Source organism: Girardinichthys multiradiatus, chromosome 20, assembly GCF_021462225.1.
Source record: "Girardinichthys multiradiatus isolate DD_20200921_A chromosome 20, DD_fGirMul_XY1, whole genome shotgun sequence".
Lineage (NCBI taxonomy): Eukaryota > Metazoa > Chordata > Actinopteri > Cyprinodontiformes > Goodeidae > Girardinichthys > Girardinichthys multiradiatus.
The window spans coordinates 9,685,471-9,708,931 of NC_061812.1; the positions used below are offsets into that span (position 1 = coordinate 9,685,471).

The window sequence follows — 23,461 nt, forward strand, 5'->3', positions numbered from 1 at the left end:
TATACAGTAGTATTATTTAAACCATATCTAACTATCTATTTGATGCATTTGGCCCTTTTGCCCCTCAATAACCTCTGCGAAGCTCCATGTTGCTTTTAATTTCAACAACAAATTTGGAGAATCGCTTTGACACAAATATCCACATGAAAGGAAAATAAAGCAGGTAAATATGAATATTAAAGATGCTCTAAATTCTCCAGATTTGGAGAATTGATTGCGACTTCCTTTCATGTCCTTTCATGTCCTTTCATGTGGTTAGCTGCAAAATACAAGACGGTGTTTCATTAAATTCTCCTACCACTTTCTGTCCCTGTTTATCAATCAAGGTGATTTGCTGACGAAGCTGGAAGACGAAGATGGTCAGGGCTGGTGTAAAGGTCGTCTGGACAACGGCCAGCTGGGTCTTTACCCTGCCAATTACGTGGAGTTGATCTAAACGTCTCAGCCGAGGACATTCGCCTCCTCTGAGGTGAAATCTGGACTGAACCGCCCACCCACATTGCCAGAGAAAGGAGCAGTAAGCTGCCGTCATCACGAAGAAAACTGCTCAAGCTCACATTACCGCCAGATACAGCAACAGAAGCAAAACGTTCTGTCTCTGCTGCGTTTGCTGTCAGCTGTGATGCTCCTCTCTCATCAGAAGTCAAATACGGCACCAGGGTTTTAAGAATGAGCTGTGCATTTATGTATTTGAATCTCTTTTTTACCATCTGGATGCATGTACAGTTTGTTTTTTCATAAAGTACACTGTTTTTGTCTTTAGTATTTACACTACGTTTAGCATTTTTGGAAATGTGTATGTTTTTCATCTTGTAAAGCTTAATTTGAAGATTTAAACCACTTTCAAAGCTGTATGGCCTGCAGATTGTCAGCTTTGCTTAAATTTAACATTCAGGCTCACTGAAATGTGACACAAATGCCTTTCAGCCACTAGAGGGCCAGAAACATGACAGAGATGTAGTCACCAAAACATTCACAGCTCTTTATTTTTTCCTTGTCACAGAATAAATAATGTGTGGAGTCCCATATAAAAACTGAAGGCACCCATAGAGAAAAGTGTTTAGCTTATGAAAGCATGTCTGTCAAAGGCAGAACCGACCTTCGTTTCCTCAAATTAACCAAACATACTCTTTCAACATCATATAACTGTTACTATTACTGGATAAGTAGGCTTGGTGGTTTTCATATAATCATGCTAAGCGAAACACAAAAATGAAAAAAGGTCAATTTAATCAAAGGTCTACAGTCCTGTTAAAAAGTTCACATACACTCACCATGGGCAGGATTCATATAACCTGGGCTTTTAAAATGCTTTTGAACCATTGTCAACCTTTTTCAGGCTTCACAAATAAACGACTGTAATTAAGTAAAAAAATAAGAAACTGGTGCACAGGTTTGAATTCAATGTGGATTTTTCTTCATCCACACAGGGTCAAAATTATACTTAAGCATACTTCTAAGCTCAAATAGATGCATCATTAGTAATATTTAGTCAAATGTCCCTCCACAAGTTGCAGGGAAACCACTTGCTTTTTAGAGCAATCAACAAAATTTTGGCATAGCTACGGCAGGATGTTTTGACCCCTCGTATCATTGACACTCACACAATGAATGACCGGAGTTCCCCTTTCACAACTTTGTACCTGCAAACTTTAACACCAAAATAGGCCTATCAAAATTGTCTTTTATCACACCTTGAATCCTAATATAATGTCAATTACTGTCCAATTTCGTCAATATTAAGATGTTTTCTTCCAATTTCTGCATTTGTGGGGAAAGCGTGCCACAGGCACTTTAAAGGCCCCACATTAACATGACATCATGCCTATTGTGAGTATATGTAAATATTTACAGGTTACTACCTGAAGTGCATTAGAGCACAAAAGCCACCACAGAACCTCATTGAGAAGGCGTTCTACCACATCTTCAAGCATACTGAGGAATGCAGAACTGCCTTGGCCCATTTCACAGCCGGTTGCTGCATTACTGTTTTAAAGTGACATTTAGACAACAGAAAGTCACAGTGACTCTCAGCAGAGACTTTCTTGTGTTAAATAGAGTTCTCTATCATCTCTGTCAACAGTTTTTTACATTGTTCTCTAATTTTCCAGCTATATACACTCAGCAGCCACTTTATTAGGTAAACCTGTCCAACTGCACGTTAACGAAATTTCTAATCAGCCAATCACATAGCAACTCCATGCATTTAGGCATGTAGACATGGTCAAGACGATCTGCTGCAGTTTAAACTGAGCATCAGAATGAGGAAGAAAGGTGATTTAAGTGACTTTGAACGTGGCATGGTTGTTGGTGCCAGACGGGCTGGTCTGAGTATTTCAGAAACTGCTGATCTACTGGGATTTTCACGCACTACCATCTCTAGGGTTTACAGAGAATGGTCCGAAAAAGAGAAAATATCCAGTGAGTGGCAGTTCTGTGGGCGCAAATGCCTTGTTGATGCCAGAGGTCAGAGGAGAATGGCCAGACTGGTTCGAGCAGATAGAAAGGCAACAGTAACTCAAATAACCACTCATTACAACCAATGCATGCAGAAGAGCATCTCTAAATGCACAACACGTTGAACCTTGAGGCGGATGGGCTACAGCAGCAGAAGACCACACCGGGTGCCACTCTTGTCAGCTAAGAACAGGAAACTGGGGCTACAATTCGCACAGGCTCACCAAAATTGGACAAGAGGAGATTGGAAAAATGTTGTCTGGTCTGATGAGTCTTGATTTCTGCTGTGACATTTGGATGGTAGGGTCAGAATTTGGCGTCAACAACATGAAAGCATGGATCCATCCTGCCTTGTATCAACGGTTCAGGCTGGTGGTGGTGGTGTAATGGTGTGGAGGATATTTTCTTGGCACACTTTGGGCCCCTTAGTACCAATTGAGCATCGTGTCAACGCCACAGACTGAGTATTGTTGCTGACCATGTCCATCCCTTTATGACCACAGTGTACCCATCTTCTGATGGTTACTTCCAGCAGGATAACGCACCATGTCATAAAGCAGGAATCATCTCAGACTGGTTTCTTGGACATGACAATGAGTTCACTGTACTCAAATGGCCGCCATAGTCACCAGATCTCAGTCCAATAGAGCACCTTTGGGATGTGGTGGAACGGGAGATTCACATCATGGATGCAGCCGACAAATCTGCAGCATCTGTGTGATGCTATCATGTCAATATGGACCAAACTGTGTGAGGAATGTTTCCAGTACCTTGTTGAATCTATGCCACAAAGGATTAAGGCAGTTCTGAAGGGAAAAAGGGGTCCAACCGGGTACTAGCAAGGTGTACCTAATAAAGTGGCCGGTGAGTGTACAACAGTGTGCCTGTATTCTCCGGTACCTTTTATTTATTTGCTGAGTACATGTGTAGATAAAACAGCCACCATGATCACAAGCTGCCTTGTAAACATCAACTCGTAGCTGATTTATATGGAGATTAGCCACATTTTCAAACCAGTTTTATAGTTTGTTCATACAACCAGTGGGTTGTTTATTTTGATCGAACATCAGTGAATCGCAGCTCTTACCCCCCTGTGATTTTGTGCATGCTGATGTGCCCACATGCTGTTTGATGAACTGATCCAGGGCAAGGTCTTGATTAGTTCCCATCTACTTATTGGCTGAAACCCCAGTTGATTCAATGCCCTTGGTTGTGTTAATGTTTGTCTCTTATTTATATTTTATTTTCAGCCAGAAAATTTAGCGCAAGTAGCAGTGGTGTAGGTGTGGTAAGAGGGTGGTTTGATAGCTGCACTTGCTGGTGCAGATTCCTCTTTTGTCTGTGAGGCAGGCTACTGTTACTGATTCAGAGAAAAAGCTGCAGAGTTAGAAGCAGAAAGAGGATCTGTCTGTGAAATATTGATGAGACACCAGACTTTTCTCCTGCAAGAGCAAAAATTATTTTTTCACATACTCCAAGAGTGACACGTCTCCTGTTGTGTTTATGCTTCTGTATGTATCGTCTTTGTCCCACTGTATGGCTCGTGTTAACTCGTGTTGATTCAGTAGGTGAAAAGCCACACCAAAAACTCTCAGCCATTTCCTTCCCAGTGACAGAGAGCTTACCTCTTCTGAATCTGACTCCAGCTCATCCAGATCACTTTACATTTACACAGGGACCAACTGAAGAGCCCACAGACGTAAAGCTTCCACATCTCAGCTGTCTTAGCGTATCTTTGTCTGTATTTGAAACAGGATTGGATTGTTTACATCAACTGTGAAACCCCTAAATCCAGTAAATGACAGCCCTTTCTCTCTGTTGCTTATGCAGCAACTTCAAGAAAAACTTTCAGATAACTAGAGGGCTTTCACAGTATTTTTTAGCACAGTGCTTTAATTTCCAAACTGTAGTGCCTGTTCTGCATAAATAATAAAAAAACATATTTCATCTGAAGATTGAGATATACTTTGGATACAGTCTCATGACGTCAATGGTGCCTGCTGCACATTTAAAATGCAAAAGGTTATGTAATTCAGTGGAAATCAGAAGTAGAAGTACTCAGACTCAGACTTGTAGGTTGATGGGCAGAGTACTTCGAAGACCTCCTCAATCCCACAGGCACGTCTTCCACTGAAGTCACTGAGGTGATTAAAAAGCTCCTCGGTGGTAAGGCCCCAGTGGTGGAATAGATTCGCCCGGGTTACCTTAAGGTTCTGAATGTTGTAGGGTTGTGTTGGTTTATGCAACTCTGCAGCATCCCGTGGACATCGGGTGCAGTTCCACTGGATTGGCAGTCTGGGGTGGTGGTCCTTCTATTCAAAAAGGGGGACCGTAGAGTGTGTTCCAACTATAGGGGAGTCACACTCTTAAGCCTCCCTGGTAAGGTCTATTCGGGGGTTCTGGAGAGGAGGGTCCGTCGGATAGTCGAACCTCGGATTCAGGAAGGGCAGTGTGCTTTTCGTCCTGGCCGTGGAACACTGGACCAGCTCTACACCCCCAGCAGGGTCCTGGAGGGTGCATGGGAGTTCGCCCAACCAGTCTACATGTGCTTTGTGGGCTTGGAGAAGGCGATCGACCGTGTCCCTCGGGAAATCTTGTGGGAGGTACTCCGGGAGTATGGGGTACCAGGCCCTTTGATACGGGCTATTAGGTCCCTGTACGACCAGTGTCAGCTTGGTCCGCATTGCCAGCAGTAAGTCGGACTCGTTTCTGGTGAGGCTTGGACTCCGCCAAGGTTGCCCTTTGTCACCGATTCTGTTCATAACGTTTATGGACAGAATTTCTAGGCACAGTCAAGGTGTTGAGGGGATCTGTTTTGGTGGCTGTAGGATTGCGTCTCTGCTTTATGCGGATGATGTGGTCCTATTGGCTTCATCAGCTTGCGATCTACAGCTCTCACTGGAGCAGTTTGCAGCCGAATGTGAAGCGGCCGGGATGAGAATCAGTGCCTCCAAGTCCGAGGCCATGGTCTTGAGCTGGAAAAGGGTAGAGTGCCTTCTCCAGGTCGGGGGGGGGGGAAGGTCCTGCCTCATCTGAAGGAGTTCAAGTTTCTTGGGGTCTTGTTCACAAATGAGGGGTCATGACCATAGATGGGAAATGAGTTTCCTTTGCAGGGTGTCTGGGCTCTCCTTTAGAGATAGGGTGAGAAGCTCAGTCATCTGGGAGGGACTCAGAGTAGAGCCGCTGCTTCTCCACGTCGAGAGGAGCCAGTTGAGGTGGCTCGGGCATCTGGTTAGGATGCCTCCTGGACGCCTTCCTCGGGAGGTGTTCCAGGCACGTTCCACCAGGAGGAGGCCCAGAGGAAGACCCAGGACACGCTGGAGTGACTATGTTTCTTGGCTGGCCTGGGAATGCCTTGAGATTCCCCCGGACGAGCTGGCCCAAGTGGCTGCTCCCGCGACCCGACCCTCGATAAGCGGAAGACGATGGATGGATGGATGGATGGATGGATGGATGGATGGATGGATGGATGGATGGATGGATGGATGCATGGATGGATGCATGGATGGATGGATGGATGGATGGATGGATGGATGGATGGATGGATGGATGGATGCATGGATAGATGGATGGATGGATGGATGTATGGATGGATGGATGGATGGATGGATGGATGGATGGATGTATGGATGGATGTATGGTTGGATGGATGGATGGATGGATGGATGGATTGACTTAGACAGTGGAAGTATTATGGAGTAAAAATAGGAGAATTAGAAACAAGTATTTAACTTTGCTACTGTGATTGACTGTGTTTATTATTGTTTTACTATTGAATGTATTTTTATATTTATTAACACTGAACTTATTTTAAAGCAGAGTGTTAATCAAAACTGTAGCAGAGCATTAATGATAAAGATAACCTAAAGAATCTTACCTATAGTGCATCCATCCATTAATTTTCTAAACAGGCTTAATCCTGGCCAGGGTTGTGGGGACCGGAGCCCATCTCAGCAGTCAACAGGTAAGAGGCAGGGTCTATCCCTTACTGGTCCATAGTCCATCACAGGGACAACATAGAGACACAAGACACCAATGCATCATGCCAACCTAAAACCCTCTATAAAAACTGCCCATGAGCTTCCAGTTATTTTGAAGGATGATAGTTAAAAAATACACTGCAAAGGCATAAAACTTTCATCGTCTGCTTTGCTTTCACAGCCATTCACTGACAACACAAAATTTGGTAGATACAGCAAAAAGAATGTATTCATGAGATAGTTATATTAGAAGGTAATTTGTTATCAGGGTATGAATCATATACTTAAGAAATAATGAAAAAAATGCTTGTCTTAGAAAGTAGTTCCCCTTAAATTAGTTCTCACTTTCCTGTTGATCTTATGATAAAAATAAACTAGAATTTTGTTATTCAAACCAAAATACAGTAACCATGGAGGCCTACATATCTTTTTTCAACAGAGATACTGGAATCTGTTCCAACTGTAATTACTGAAAGGCTCGAAAGCCCAACCTGAGACCAACACAGAAAACATGAAATAAACAAGTACGACACATTTTAAGCAATGATTCTGACACATATATAATTAGGAGCTTAAATAGTGTTGATGGTGTACCAGGAGAAGGTAGAGCTACGTTTTATCTATCTACAGTTGGTTGAGTTGTATCAGTTCTGCTCCAGAAAGTCATTAAAAGTTGATTTTGATGAGTATTTCTCCCACCATTCTGTGCCACACTTTTTCAAATATGTCCCAGGAAGTGTAGTAGGTCAGTGGAATAATTAAGTGAAATTTAATTTAAGAAAAATTATCTTCTTCTTGATGGATGAATTTTTATTTATATATTTACAGAGACTGGTAAAATGAAGTCGCATGTGAGTTGTTTCACATTTAGTCAATACCTAAAGCTACCACTAGAGGTCAACAGTGATGTATAGTACTACAGGGGTTGGACAATGAAACTGAAACACCTGGTTTTAGACCACAATAATTTATTAGTATGGTGTAGGGCCTCCTTTTGCGGCCAATACAGCGTCAATTCGTCTTGGGAATGACATATACAAGTCCTGCACAGTGGTCAGAGGGATTTTAAGCCATTCTTCTTGCAGGATAGTAGCCAGGTCACTACGTGATACTGGTGGAGGGAAACGTTTCCTGACTCGCTCCTCCAAAACACCCCAAAGTGGCTAAATAATATTTAGATCTGGTGACTGTGCAGGCCATGGGAGTTGTTCAACTTCACTTTCATGTTCATCAAACCAATCTTTCACCAGTCTTGCTGTGTGTATTGGTGCATTGTCATCCTGATACACGGCACCGCCTTCAGGATACAATGTTTGAACCATTGGATGCACATGGTCCTCAAGAATGGTTCAGTAGTCCTTGGCAGTGACGCGCCCATCTAGCACAAGTATTGGGCCAAGGGAATGCCATGATATGGCAGCCCAAACCATCACTGATCCACCCCCATGCTTCACTCTGGGCATGCAACAGTCTGGGTGGTACGCTTCTTTGGGGCTTCTCCACAACGTAACTCTCCCGGATGTGGGGAAAACAGTAAAGGTGGACTCATCAGAGAACAATACATGTTTCACATTGTCCACAGCCCAAGATTAGCGCTCCTTGCACCATTGAAACCGACGTTTGGCATTGGCATGAGTGACCAAAGGTTTGGCTATAGCAGCCCGGCCGTGTATATTGACCCTGTGGAGCTCCCAACGGACAGTTCTGGTGGAAACAGGAGAGTTGAGGTGCACATTTAATTCTGCCGTGATTTGGGCAGCCGTGGTTTTATGTTTTTTGGATACAATCCGGGTTAGCACCCGAACATCCCTTTCAGACAGCTTCCTCTTGCGCCCACAGTTAATCCTGTTGGATGTGGTTCGTCCTTCTTGGTGGTATGCTGACATTACCCTGGATATCGTGGCTCTTGATACATCACAAAGACTTGCTGTCTTGGTCACAGATGCACCAGCAAGACGTGCACCAATAATTTGTCCTCTTTTGAACTCTGGTATGTCACCTATAATGTTGTGCATTTCAATATTTTGAGCAAAACTGTGCTCTTACCCTGCTAATTGAACCTTCACACTCTGCTCTTACTGGTGCAATGTGAAATCAATGAAGACTGGCTACCAGGCTGGTTTCAGTTTCATTGTCCAACCCCTGTATATTAAAAGTCATAATTCCAGGATTTAACCTTCTAGGAAAAGTGCTATTTATGTAGTTCAAGCAACCCTCTTGCCGTCAGACCCATCTCAGAGTTAACAAGTTTGGAGATTCATTCTTATTAAATTTATATTTGAATTATTTCTAGCCCAACAGTTTAACTTTTGGTCTTACAGACAAATGTGTAAATTTGTGTACAGTGAACTGATATCCGTCAAGTTATGGAAATAGCTGGAAATTAAGGTTATAGAGGTTATATTCAAGTGGTTTTTGTTTTACTTTTGTTCTTTGTTTATATTTCAGGTGTCACACGATTTATAGAGAAATCCTCCAATGAAAAGAGAAGAAAAACAACTGCTATCTAACTGCCTCTCTAAATAAATTTTGTGGTTGACTTTTGTTTCTTTTTTTTTTTGTTGTTGACATGTGCCTAAACACACGCTGTTATTATTACAGTCACTGTAATTTCTGCCCTCTGATTACCACCGCAATTCCATCAGATCAAAGTGCAAGTCTTATGTTAAAGATTTGCATTTTTGCCACATTGCAGAGAGAAAACTGAGTAACAAAGAATGAGTGAAAATTCTTAACAATTTGTACATCATTGCATGAAAGAATTAGTAATCAGCCCACTTATCTTATTCACAGAAAATCCAGGGCAACCAAATGCCTTTAGAAGTCACCTAATTAGAAACCAGAGTCCATCTGTGTGCAATGTAATCTGAGTATAAATTAAGCTGTTCTGCATATGACTCAGAGGTTTGTTAGAGAACAACAGTAAAAAAAACTGCATCGTTCACAACAGTGAAAACATCAGACAGGCCAGAGGTAATGTTGTGGAGAAGTTTAACACAGTGGTAGCTTATAAAACAATATCCTAAGCCTTGAACATCTCACAGAGTACTCGTCCACTCATCATCCAACAATGGAATGTTTATATAACTGCAACAAAGACATAGCAACCACATGGATGAGGGTGCTCTGGTTAGATGAGACCAAAATGTAATCATTTAACCTACATGGAAATGCTATATGTTGTTTATGGACATCCCTCTGAAAACACCACCTTTACATGTTAGTGGAAGCATCAGGCTGTGTGGATGCTTGTCTTTAGCAAGGACATGTCCTTGCTAAAGACAGGAAGACGGATGGAGCAAAAACACAGGAGAATCTTGGAAGAAGTTTGTTACAGACTACAAAACCCTCAGTTTCCTTGGGTCTTGGTTCCAGCTGGACCTCGAGCCTAATCATACAACCAGAGCTACAAGAAAACAGTTTAGATTTAGGCATATTCATCTGATAGAATGTCTCCAGTCAAAGTCCACACCTAACTGACAATTTGGCAAGACAAAAAATGTCGTTCATAGACGCTCTCCATCCAATCTGACTGAACTTGAGCCGATTTGGAAAGAAGACAGGCAAAAAGCTGGTGGAGGCATGCAACAAAAGGCATGTCTCTACCAATTTACCATACTGTAACTGCAGACAAAGGTGGTTTGTCAAAATACTGACTCTGCAGTGCTGTATACAAATTCACACTGCACTTTTCAGAATTCTATTTAACATTTTTGAAAATGTTTCCTTTTACTTCACATTCATGCATTACCTTGTGTTTTGCTGTGATACGTAATAATCATTACAAAATACACTAAAGTTTGTAGCTATAAAGTGGCGAAATGTGAAAAATTTCAAAGGGGAAGCTTTTGCAAGGCACTGCGTTTGGCGTCATGGTTACGACACACTGAAAGCTCTCTGGCATTCATTTAACATGTCCAAAGGTTTTATTTAGTGTGTTTTCATTCTGGCAATGAGACAGTGAATTGATTGTAGAGGGTTTTTTTGCAGTTTGGGCCTCAAACATTAGCAACTTAAAATGCATTATATACAACTATATTTCCAAAGCAGTGGTAAAAGAGACAATTTCGCTCTTGGTACACCATGTAGGAAGAAAAAAACAAAAGTGTCCTTATCAGCTTGGCCACAGAGATGTTTAAGGATCTGACTCCTGAATCCAAATTCATCAAAACTCCTAAATTATCCTTCTCTATACTTCCTAGATAAGTGCCTGCTGTGGCTTATAAGGTTCAGCAACACATTACATGGTGGCAGTGAAGATGACTGAAACAAAAAGTCATAACAAGGCTAGGCGTAGGATAGGAACGGCTGCCTGAAGCTTGTTTGTTAAAGCTTTTAGGTGTGACCCTTTGAAGGTGAATTTAATCATGGAACGTCAATAGGCAGACCATGCAAACATCAACAAGGCAGTTTATCATAATCTGTGTTTGCTTGATTCTGCAGTAGGAATAAAAAAAAACAGCAAAAGACACACATCCTCATTGCCCCAGCAGAGGAAGGCCTTCACACAGCAGTGAAAGTTTATCAGTGCATGTGTCACTTTCATAATTGTTCAAGTGCATTGTTAGATAGAGTCCAGTTTTTAGGTCACAAGCCCACTCCTCCTTCTTGCAGTCTCCTGAAGCCTCATACTGGGTGGACAAACTGGTACACCAGTCTTTGAGACACGTCGGGTTTGCGGATGATGCCCTTTTTGTAGTACTGTCGAATGGAGCGGCTCAGCTTGTCATAGTTCATAGCAGGTCGATTCTTTCTGAGTCCCCACAGCCTCGCCACATGAGCCGAGTCTTCAATTTTAAAAATACCTGAAGGGTGAAACGTGAATCATTAAAAAAAGAACACACGACAAGAGGTGTCAAACAGTGAGTGATTACATTACTGTACAATCGTCACTCCTCAAACAGATAAGTTTAGCAAGACTGCTGTCCTGTAGTTTGGGAATATTTTTCTTATGAAATAAAAAATAACAAAATAAAAAAATATGTATGTCTAGAACAAAAAATATATATAGTTTGCTAAAAATAAAAAAGTTTATAATTGGAAACTAATCTTAAATTTTTTAATTTCAATGACAAATCATTTTTATCCAGTCTTGACAATCTGTAAGAACATAGCAAGTGTGAGAGTGAAAAACAAAGTGATTTACAAAGGAAGATGTAAATTGCTGTCTGTAAAAGTAACTGAGCTGAAACATGAGGGAAGAGACCCCCTGTATCACCTTTCTGTTTTCAATACCTTTATTTTTAGATCCAATTAAATTGATTTATTATTTGCTGCATTTTGGCCCAAAAAAATCCATCATGCACATCCATTTAGTGATTGCTGACTATTTTAATCCTTGCACTGGAAAACCTATACAATAAAAAGAAAATAAGAGGATTTTTCTATAGTCTGAATACTAGGTAAAAGTACATTCTATGTGTACATGAACAAGAGGATTTCATCACTTAGGATTTTTAAAAACTTGTCTGTCCTGCAAATGCACTCGTTGATGAAGGATTTGTCTTCTCATGGTGGTTGGCAAGTAAAGAAGCAACAGTATTGTTGAAAACTACTACAATTAATGGATCATAACCATTTTAAGCCATGACACAATTGAGTGTTATACTGCTACTTTTTTAACTTCCTGCAGCAGCTGGCTGTGCTGCAGTGCTAACGCAATGCCTGTACTAAAGCAGAAAGTTCATTTTATTTTACTCCTCCTCTGTAACACATTTTTTGCATAAAACATTTTTTCCACTTATGAGAAAAATGCTCTTTGTTCCTTTCTACTGAGTTGCCCATTTTTATCAACCACAAAGGGAGACTGTAGCCCTGACAGCCCACTACTTTTTGCACTCATGTTTGTCAGTCTGCTTTGGAATACAATTATTAAAAATGCCAGGAGATGTCATATTTTACCTTTTTCTTTATTGAGCCAGCGAATGCAGCGGCCATAGTTGTGAGGTTTGAGCAGGAGCTCTCGGAGGAACTGCCATAGATGAATCGGTTGACCTGAACACGAAGAGTCTGCCTCGGACCACAGCTCCTCGATGCCTACACAACAAAACATAGACATGTGCTCCTTAAGGTTGTCAAAGTGAAACACCCAAAATCTCCCAAAGACATTTATTATATCAAGAACACAAAATATAAAAATCTAAATAGGGAATTTTATTGAGCTTATGAAATAGGAAGTAAATAGATTATGTGAAGTGAGTGAAAAATCGTGCACTTTAGATTTATTGAGTCTAATCCTCATTGTCTTAATGCAGCTTTCATTAAGGTTAGGGAATGTCTTTCAACAAGCGCATAAGGAAATTAATCCTACCTGTAGTTTTGGTATCTACAGCTGAACACCTCTCCTTCATCCAAGCAGCTGGAGATAAAAGTGACAACTAATTAGAAGAATAAACATTTTTTCTCTATGTATTTACACCGATAGATAGATAGATAGATAGATAGATAGATAGATAGATAGATAGATAGATAGATAGATAGATAGATAGATAGATAGATAGATAGATAGATAGATAGATAGATAGATAGATAGATAGATAGATAGATAGATAGATAGATAGATAGATAGATAGATAGATAGATAGATAGATAGATAGATAGATAGATAGATAGATAGATAGATAGATAGATAGATAGATAGATAGATAGATAGATAGATAGATAGATAGATAGATAGATAGATAGATAGATAGATAGATAGATAGATAGATAGATAGATAGATAGATAGATAGATAGATAGATAGATAGATAGATAGATAGATAGATAGATAGATAGATAGATAGATAGATAGATAGATAGATAGATAGATAGATAGATAGATAGATAGATTTTGACAACATGCAGCAGGCTATTTGTAGATTGCTAAAAAATAAATATATTGTATACCTGACTTCCATATATCCAGGTGAGCGTACAGTGTGTCCCCGCACAATGGGGAGCGCTGCCGAAACTCCTCTTCGCTCATGGCACACAGATCCTTCCCTGTCAGCTCCTGGAAGGCTTTTCCTGCATGGGGCAACCTGTACAGGTGTTCAGTCCACAGCATCCACTTTTGGACATTCCCTGTGTTCCACTCTGTAGGGTCTGTGGGCAGGTATGAAATATAAGAAAACTTCCACTGTCCAATAAATTCATGTAACCGGTCCGGAATAAATATGACTTGTTCAAGTTTTGACTTGCACAAAGTCATTTTCTAGTTCATGTTCTCTGAGTGTTGACCCACGTAATACAAAGAACATAAAGTAATTATCTTTTTATGTCGCTTCAGTTCTAATCAGGATAACAGATGACTTGGGATCACATAGGTTTATAACAGCTAGAAGCAATACAATACACAAAACCGCTTCCTCTGTTTGCTTTCCAAGCAGGCGAGACCTCGCCCTTAAGACTGTGTACACGGCTGCTGGCAGGAAAGAATCATCACTGTCACAATTCAGGGAAACTTGTTCAAAAGGTCAGGATTAAACAGATCCTGGAGCAGGCAAACATAAGTTTGCGTCAGTAAGGATATGATTGGGAACATCTGTCATCTTGGCCGGGCTATTTACACAAAAATGTGTTGGTTTTAGGAGTAAGATTTGGTCTCTAACTCAATGTTCCTCTATCTGCAAATTGTGAGGAACACTATTTTTCTTAGCTGTTTATATACATCAATGCTCCTGAAAATGATCAGGTTTGGTGGTGAGCAGCCTACCTGCAGTGATGTTGAGCAGTTTGCAAGCTGTTTCAATGTCCTTCAGCACCTCTCCTACAACCATGCTCTGCACCTGCTCCAGAGATCGATCCTCCATCTGCCCCTCCAGCCCAGGGGAGAGTCCATTCTCCTGGCTATCAATGACAGGGCACTGCTCTGGCTCCTCTCGACTCTCCATGCGATTCATAGGTACAGCTAGCGCGGGGGACCCTTCTGAAACTTTCACCACCCAGGTTGCTTCTTCAGTGAGAAGCATGTCATAGCAGGAGAGGTAGAGGCCTGGCACACCACGCTCCAGGGCTTCTATGTTGGGTTTGATGTCAACAGTGTCCCACGGGTCTTCAGAGCATCTGTTTCGCTCCAGGAGGACGAACGAATCCTCTGTCATTCCAATCCGGGACACAAAGTCAGTGTTCTCTGATAAACCACTCACTGGATTCGACATCTGAAGAGAAAGACATAGAGAAGCCACATCATTTGACATGATCTGAAGGCCATGCAAACATCTCAATGGCCTGCAAAACTCCATTAGTAAAGTAACATCAGAAAGCATATAAACGAAAACATACCATTAATATCTGAAGGTTGTAAGAGCCAGTATTGCCTTATCAAATCTTCTCTTAGTCTCAGTTCTTTAGCTGCTAAATCAGCAACTATGCTTCCTAAAGCTCCATCTTGTGTTCTATGAGGAGCTGATTTGAATCTGGGCTGGTTTCTGCTTTATAGAAATCCCAAAGTCAAAAGGAGACACTGGCCAAATAAACCTTCAAGGGAGAGTTAAAAGACACCCACCCCTGGCAGACATGAGGCAAAATGGATTTGACTGAGTCTCTTATTTGTGGGTCAGTGGCCCAGAATAGTTCTCATCTTGGGGGTGGATGACTTGTATTGAGACCTAAGTCAGCCCTGCCGCCAGTTTCAGCCTTTCAAGGTGCCGTCTCTGCAGCCCTCTGTCTCCAGAGTCAGCTGGAGATTTTAATCAAAAAGAAGTTAGATAATAAAGACATGAAGGTGCACAAAATGGGACCAAAACCACATGAAAAAAACAAGTTCACTTTCTAGTGAAGCCCTGACCAATGGGTGTGGGGTCCTTCACCAAAAGTGAACATTTGCCTACGTAACTTCCACCAAAAGTGTAATCTTGCATATGGCACCAATAATTTGTACCTGCCACAGCTGGCATATGGGAAGCCCCACCACTGCTCCACACCAGGTTATCAGTGATTGTGACTGAGGTGGCAGTAAAGAAAGTGTGTCTCCATTAAGCACATGTTCATGGCAGTCATCATTTGATTCATCATATGGCAAACAATTTCAGTCTTATAGGGTTTAAAAAGTAATAAATTTCACTTTTCAGGCCAAGTGCAACTTTTCAGAACTGCTTTGAATGAATTCAGTGGATGTTATTCATTATTCAGATTTTAGATCCTTTAACACTGGCAGAACAAAACTTTCATAAAAAGATTATATAAGCGCAAAGTTACCAAGAACTGCCAGGGAAAGGAATGTCTCCTTTACCAAACCTCTCCAAAGTTAAATTAAGGAATCATTCCAATATTCCTGAAAGATTCCTCTTTCAGTCCTTGTTCCTTAACCCCCCCTCCCCATTATAAAATCCTCCTCCCTGGCCTTCTTTTATCTCCAAACTTCTGGTAAATTCCAACAGATTCCCCCCTTTTCACCATCAGGAGTGAGATTAAACGCCTCTGGTATCCCAGCCTGCTGCTGAGTGTCATCTGCTGTGCAACAGCTTGCACTAAACCCATTAGCGAAGCAAATTTAGCCATATTACCTTCTTCCAAAAGGAAGAGCAGACACAGGAAAAAAGACACAAACTCACGTCCCCCAGTGAGAGGGGGATTAGGGCCCTGACTGATCTCTAAATGAGTTTGGTCAAGACGCTGATATTCATTTCAGGAGCTTTAGAGCTTGCTCCATTTACTCCCCAAAGAAAAGAACTAATTCCTGGGAAGCTGCTGTTTTCTTCACCATGACTGGTTTAATTTTTTTTCCCAACAGTCTTGAATGTTGTTTATTGCAAAAAATTGTTTCATATTCACTTGAATGAAAATTCAGAAATGTGCTAAAAATAGGATTTTTTTAGGCCAAAAGTAAATCCTTGAATTATGTTTCCTCCTGAAATGAATATGCTTACCAACCTATAAAACCAGCAGATCTTAAAATTAACCCTTGAGGTGATCCATTATTGCTGCTAAACAATTATGGGACAAAATGCTAGCAAAATGTTTAAATTAAAGTTAATGAGTAGGCATTACAAAATAAATAATAGTTAAAAAGTATGTTTTTTTAAAAAGATTGTTTCACAAAGATCTCATAAATGGCATCTGAAACCACGTATCTAATGGTGAAAAACATGTTGGCAGAGTACTCGGCTGGTGTTGTTTGAGTCTGGAGCTAAAGAAGTGAGTACAGCCAGGCGTGACTGTTTGCAGTGTGAGCGTTAAAGGGAGATCCTTTTTTTTTCCTTGCTTTTTCTCATGGGATCTTGGTACAACTAAGAAAGTTATTTTGCTGAGAACAAGGCTGAAGGAAGGAGCTTTATCTTGCTTAATGTGATAATTGCTTGGAAGAAACTCTGCTGGCTGGATTTGTTCATTTTTGAAAATTTTTATGGCAACACTAATAAACGCAGGTGTCTAGTTCACATTGTAAACGGAATTCAGGCATTACATGGGTCTGTTTATAGGTATTTGTTTAATTTATGAATCACAGATGAGGGGCCTGTGTTCCAATATCTGTAGAGCCTGTTCCAGATCTCATGTTCAGACCATCAAAAAGCCACTTTTCTTATCTGTTCAGCAGCATTGCCATTGCCTTCCCTTATATTGTATCCCCAACCCGTATGTGGGTTGTCTTAACTGACAGTGGGGGATGATGGTGCACAGGATGAATCATTCCTGCAGTCAGGTTCACAGGCATCAGGCCAATATCCATGGAAATTAACAACTGCAAAGACTGTTTTTTGCTGGCCTTAAATGTTCTGTCAGAGGATTGTATTTGTGCTAAATGGCTGAGATTAGCCTTCAAACATGCATCAGTAGATGAAGAAATAAACCTGTCACCTGGATAGATGGATGAGAGAACGCCAGTTACATGACCCAAGGCTATGAAACCTGATCAAAAGGGCAAATGTTTATGAGTTCATCACAATATTGTTTTAATTTTTATCTACATTACATAGTAGTTTGAAAAGAAAACTAGATATGCTGCTGCTGAGATTGGGTTCAAACATCCCAAACTCTGTTCATTTTTATAAGGTGGGCATCATATAACTGCACTCGCCTCTCTACTTTATTCCTGGGGAGTTGCTGGAGGAGTTGCTGGAGGTTTTATTGTGGCCACAACTTCCAGTAAGATACGGAAAGTTAATGTAAAACATAAAACATTTAAGTAATTTGTTTGCAGTTTAGCTAAAATTATAATTTTTTGTCTGTTTTGAAAATCACACATTCGGGGATATGTCTCTGACACCTATGAAGCTTAGAACCGACTACTTACTGTGTTGTTTGTGGCTACATAACTTGTGGCTTCAGCAGGTGCATGTTCAGAAATAATAAATGAATTATGTTGTTCAATGATGGGTTATAACTCATCAGTAAATGACATCCCAGTCTTTTAGTTCCTGACCACATTACCAACCTATAGCAGAAAACTGCCACTTAGAAAGTCACAACTAATGTTCTCTCCTCCCATTTAAAAACACGCAAAACAACTGATCAAGATTAAATTAAATTATATCTTTACATTTATAATATTGCAGCTTTCAGTTGCAAAATCACTCTGGTTCCAAAAGACATGAGCAGGTCACAATTTTATTGCTGCTGACAATAACACTAGAATCCAAGCCCAGTGATTACAACAGACTAAAAAAAACCCACATTTTTAATACTAGATAATAGAAATATGGACTTAATGAAAAGTAGGGTTTATACCTGCTTCAAGATTGTTATTTTCAAAACGTAAGTTTAATCTGACAAATGAGCCTCATGAAAACACATTTGAATTTTTTGAATACGACAGTATAATTCATGCAAAGAATAATGGATTTTTGGAATAAGGGGAAATTTTGAAGGTCAAGATCGACAATTGTATTTTTCTCATGCACTGGTGTAATGGTCCTAATCCATCCAAATGTCCTTATAATTGCATAAAATCACATGAATGAGATAATGTATGTTGATTTTTAGGACATTAGGCCCATGAGTTGGTCAAATATTATTCAAATTAAAAGGCCTCTATTTATTGTTACTTCTATGCCTGTTCACATCTTCTGGCTTCTGAAAAAAGATGAAATGATGGTGTTATCTTTAACCCCAGACAAAGACAGCTGCAAGAGGAATTTGTTCGAGTCATTTAAACTTGCATGGTGACACGTGCACCTTTATAAAAAAGTAAATCTGACTGAATCCTAAAAAAACTGATCGAGTCACACATATGCTTTTCTTTTATATTGTAATATTACAGAGAAGAATCAAAAAAGAAAATATGTAGGAACTAGGTTTGGACAGTGTTTTCTTACCTCAGCAAAGATGCTCTGATGGGAGAAAGCTTCCCTGGCAGGTTGTAGATGTGGTTCTTTCTCTAAGAACGAAGGTGAAGCTGCGAGTAGGCACTTCACAGTCTGCTCTCCCTGGATGATTGATTCTGAGCTCCAGGCTGAGGCCTGGGATCCCCCTGATCGGCTTTATTGGCACAATTTTACTTAACCTGAAAGACAGAGCCTAAAGCACAACAGCAAACTAAACCTCAAGTGAAAGCACCTGCTGGGGGTGTGTACAAAGTGGAAGGGAGATAGGACAAGTGACTGGGTGACTGAGTGCAAAGGAATTCCTCCACCATTCACTGCAATTTATATTTATAAGACCGTTCTGTTTACTTATGCACACAACCCAGGGCCAGCATGCGTGTGTGTCTTCTTGTGTGTGCACATTCATGCAAACATGGAGTTTCCTTCCAAATTAGTTCAGTAGTTGATCTCAGAGCTTAGGTGAAAAAATAAAGTGACTTTCTAAGTGTTAGAAATGAATGATGCAAAGTGAATACGTGCACTTCGATTTATTTTCAAACAAATTCTTACAGTTTAGGACATCTCTTACTTGTTAGCTATTTTAAAATATTTCAGTTATAAAACTGATCATTTTGGGGGCCATAAGAAAGAAAAGTGGTGGTAACCATTGTCTATGTGGTTGTGTTCAGTGTTATAATTTTCTACATTGAATTCAACATTCTTGAACCCATTTTTTATAGCATTTTATACAAAGCTTTTTGAGTTGCACACTGAATTTAATGGGCTATATACAGTGTCTTTCAGAAATAATCTGTCAGTAATTTTCTACTGCTTACTCCATAGTGGGAGCTGGTGCCTATCTCCAGCAGTCCATGGGCAGGAGGCGGGGTACACCCTGGACAGGTCACCAGTCCATCGCAGGGCAACACACAAACAACCATGCACACACATTCATACACCTAAGGGCAATTTAGAGTGACCAATTCACCTAACAGGCATGTCTTTGGACTGTGGGAGGAAGCCCGAGCACCTGGCGATGTACGCGGAGAACATGCAAACTCCATGCAGAAAGACCCCCGGCCAGGAATCGAACAAAGGACCTTCTTGCTGCAAGGCAACAGTACTACCAACTGCGCCCCTGTGCAGCCCCAAAAATAATCTTACTCCTTCAAACTTTTCCCAATTTGTCACATTACAACTGCAAACTAAAACATATGAGATTGTATGTAATATACTATCACAAAGTTACACAGCTAGCCACCTTTCTACATTAGAGAAATGTTTGCCTATTCTTTTTGGCAAAGTAGTTCAAGCTCAGTCAGACTGGATATGGAGAGTCTGCAAACAGCTCTAACACACAAATGTATTTTCATTCAAACCACTACTTTGTAGCCCTGGCTTTATGTTTAGTGCTGATGTCCCACTGGAACATTAACTTCCACCTCAGTGAGATTTGTTTTTGCACCCCCAAAAAGAGTTTCTTCCTGTATTTACTCATATTTATCCCTAAACTTTCCATGACCTCTGATCAACTTCCTGCTTTGGGAAGAAACGTGTGCCATCAGAAACTGAATTTGAATTGCTCAGACTTAATCTGTATTTGTGTAATTTGAAATTAAATGCATTGGTTTGAAAATTTATTTCACTAAAGTGAAACTGTATTTAATGGTTTGAAACTGAATTCATTTGAATTTAAAATGTACTTCATTGTATTACAAATTCAGTTTGACCACTTTAACTTTCAGGTCTGAAATTCAATTTCAATTCCAAAATTCAGTTTTTTATGTCACACATCCGGGTCCTTGAGGATAGCCACAGATTAATCAAACACAGATTCGTCAATTTACATTTGACAGCAGGTTAAACTTTTTTTTATTTTGAGCTGGAGCAGTGCAGCTACATGAGCTTGGCGGAGGTCAATCACGAAGTCAAATGAGCATCTACAGGGGTTGGACAATGAAACTGAAACACCTGTCATTTTAGTGTGGGAGGTTTCATGGCTTAATTGGACCAACCTGGTAACCAGTCTTCATTGATTGCACATTGCACCAGTAAGAGCAGAGTGTGAAGGTTCAATTAGCAGGGTAAGAGCACAGTTTTACTCAAAATATTGAAATGCACACAACATTATGGGTGACATACCAGAGTTCAAAAGAGGACAAATTGTTGGTGCACGTCTTGCTGGTGCATTTGTGACCAAGACAGCAAGTCTTTGTGATGTATCAAGAGCCCCGGTATCCAGGGTAATGTCAGCATACCACCAAGAAGGACGAACCACATCCAAAAGGATTAACTGTGGACGCAAGTGGAAGCTGTCTGAAAGGGATGTTCGGGAGCTAACCCGGATTGTATCCAAAAAACATAAAACCATGGCTGCCCAAATCACGGCACAATTAAATGTGCACCTCAACTCTCCTGTTTCCACCAGAACTGTCCGTCGGGAGCTCAACAGGGTCAATATACACGGCCGGGCTGCTATAGCCAAACCTTTGATCACTCATGCCAATGCCAAATGTCGGTTTCAATGGTGCAAGGAGCGCAAATCTTGGGCTGTGGACAATGTGAAACATGTATTGTTCTCTGATGAGTCCACCTTTATTGTTTTCCCCACATCCAGGAGAGTTACGGTGTGGAGAAGCCCCAAAGAAGCGTACCACCCAGACTGTTGCATGCCCAGAGTGAAGCATGGGGGTGGATCAGTGATGGTTTGGGCTGCCATATCATGGCATTCCCTTGGCCCAATACTTGTGCTAGATGGGCGCTTCACTGCCAAGGACTACCGAACCATTCTTGAGGACCATGTGCATCCAATGGTTCAAACATTGTATCCTGAAGGCGGTGCCATGTATCAGGATGACAATGAACCAATAAACACAGCAAGACTGGTGAAAGATTGGTTTGGTGAACATGAAAGTGAAGTTGAACATCTCACATGGCCTGCACAGTCACCAGATCTAAATATTATTGAGCCACTTTGGGGTGTTTGGAGGAGCGAGTCTGGAAACGTTTTCCTCCACCAGTATCACGTAGTGACTTGGCCACTATCCTGCAAGAAGAATGGCTTAAAATCCCTCTGACCACTGTGCAGGACTTGTATATGTCATTCCCAAGACGAATTGACGCTGTATTGGCCGCAAAAGGAGGCCCTACACCATACTAATAAATTATTGTGGTCTAAAACCAGGTGTTTCAGTTTCATTGTCCAACCCCTGTATAAGAAGCGTCATGTAAACAAAAGATGGTCAAACAGTAACACTTATGCTACCTGTAGCTGTTAGCTAAACATGCCAGATTAGCATAGTGCCGCCGGTGTTACGTCGGTCTGTGTTTCTCTTGCCCTTACCTCAGCGTAATTTAGGTTGCCTAGCAACCGTGTTAGCGTGAAGCACAGAGCTGTGAAGCCGAACAAATGGAGCCTGAAGGTTAATAATGCTGTCTCTATTGTAAATAACTACATGGTTTTAATTTACCCTTTTACATATTGCTGATGCCTTATAATCCTATTTTGTTTCAAATGTTCTTGTTCTATAATCTTGTTCATTAGTCAGCCGTTTAAAATGTTCAAAATACTTTTTGTGTTCATAGATATAAAAATCTAGTACTGTAGATAAAATACATTTATGACAAATACCATTTGTTTAATTTATTTGTAAGGCTTTTAACAACAGAAACACTAACATTAACTTTAGGAACAAAGTTTAAATCAGTTTATTTGTAGAGAAAATAAAGGAAAATAATAATAATAACAACAATCTACTTCGTTCTGCAATGAATCATGGGATAGGGTGGGACACGGAGGATACACTGGACCCATCCTTCAAATCTGGGGAAAAAAAGGATGCATTTGTCAGCCCCATTTGAAGGAGCCTTCGAAGTTGGATAGCACTTGGTCTCCTCTGGCCAGAACCTCTTCTGTATATATATATATATATATATATATATATATATATATATATATATATATATATATATATATATTAAAGGGAATGTTTGGCATTTTTAAGTGTGATCATCCAGAGTAGTCATAAGTGGTCCTAGTCTTACCTAAAGCAGAAAGAACAATTTCAGTTTAGACAGTCAGACAGAAAAGACCTAACCTAAGATAACCATGTGAATAATCAAGCTTATCTATAGTCTTCCAGTTTTATTTTAATTTCTATTGAATTAGCCTAATTTCCATTATGGATTTTTTAGGATAGCAATTCCAGTTCAAACACAAGCTAGTGCCTAAGCCAGTTCATAACTGCTCCTGTTAAAAACATCGGAACAGTTTTGTTTATCCACAGTAAGAGGTCCTAAACAGAGCCAAGTTTTCAACTACTCTCTTTGAGTAAATGTTTGCAGCCTTCTGTAGAAGCAGCATATATGTACTGTGTTTGTTTTGCAATCCCTTGCAACATACTTCCTAATATCCTTAGTTTACAACAGATGGTGTCTATTATTGCTTTTAACAGTGCATTTCTATTTATGTGTTATACCATTTACTGTATATGTTCAAATACATCTCAATAAATTTTATTTAAAAAGTTATTCAAAAGAATTCAGTTTCTTTGAAAATGTTGTTGCATAGAACCAGCAAAAAAGTTAAGAAGTACAAAATGAGGACCTTCTAAAACATGCTCTTGTAAAGTATATGTACACTATATGTTGTCTGGGCTATTTTTGCATAAGTAATGCAGCGTGGCACTGAGGTGTTGTTTAAAGCAGGCCTTTAGTGTCTTTGCATTGTTAACTCTGATGTTTCTCATCTTCTTTTTGATATATATCGTAGGAACAGTGGATGTGGATTGTCTGAGATAAT

At 40.4% G+C, this 23,461-nt stretch overlaps 2 protein-coding genes across 4 annotated transcripts in view; one reads left to right on the plus strand and one right to left on the minus strand.

Annotated features, from left to right (window-relative positions):
- The window catches only part of pacsin1b (protein kinase C and casein kinase substrate in neurons 1b), a 35,784-nt gene extending 34,932 nt beyond the window's left edge, over positions 1-852 (plus strand). For all 3 annotated transcript variants that reach the window (XM_047348448.1, XM_047348447.1, XM_047348446.1), the window contains exon 10: positions 327-852. In XM_047348448.1, coding sequence (XP_047204404.1) covers positions 327-436 — 110 coding nt within the window. In that variant the 3' untranslated portion in view covers positions 437-852. The remainder of the gene's footprint in view (positions 1-326) is intronic.
- An 8,559-nt stretch (positions 853-9,411) lies between these two features.
- LOC124857133 (SAM pointed domain-containing Ets transcription factor) lies at positions 9,412-18,962 on the minus strand. The gene is made up of 6 exons (XM_047348261.1): positions 18,673-18,962; positions 14,133-14,577; positions 13,325-13,522; positions 12,748-12,795; positions 12,339-12,473; positions 9,412-11,242 (listed from the first exon to the last, which is right to left on the minus strand). Exons 2-6 carry the CDS (start codon positions 14,575-14,577, stop codon positions 11,064-11,066), a joined length of 1,005 nt encoding a protein of 334 aa, XP_047204217.1. The 5' UTR covers positions 18,673-18,962; the 3' UTR covers positions 9,412-11,063.
- Positions 18,963-23,461: the final 4,499 nt, after the last annotated feature.

Excerpts from the sequence above, each read along its gene's own strand:
- LOC124857133 (XM_047348261.1), bottom strand. The coding sequence starts at position 14,577 with ATGTCGAATCCAGTGAGTGGTTTATCAGAGAACACTGACTTTGTGTCC. Across the intron at positions 12,474-12,747 it reads TGTAGATACCAAAACTACAG|GCATCGAGGAGCTGTGGTCC; the intron begins GTAGGATTAATT and ends TTTGTTGTGTAG. Across the intron at positions 11,243-12,338 it reads CTGGCTCAATAAAGAAAAAG|GTATTTTTAAAATTGAAGAC; the intron begins GTAAAATATGAC and ends TTCACCCTTCAG.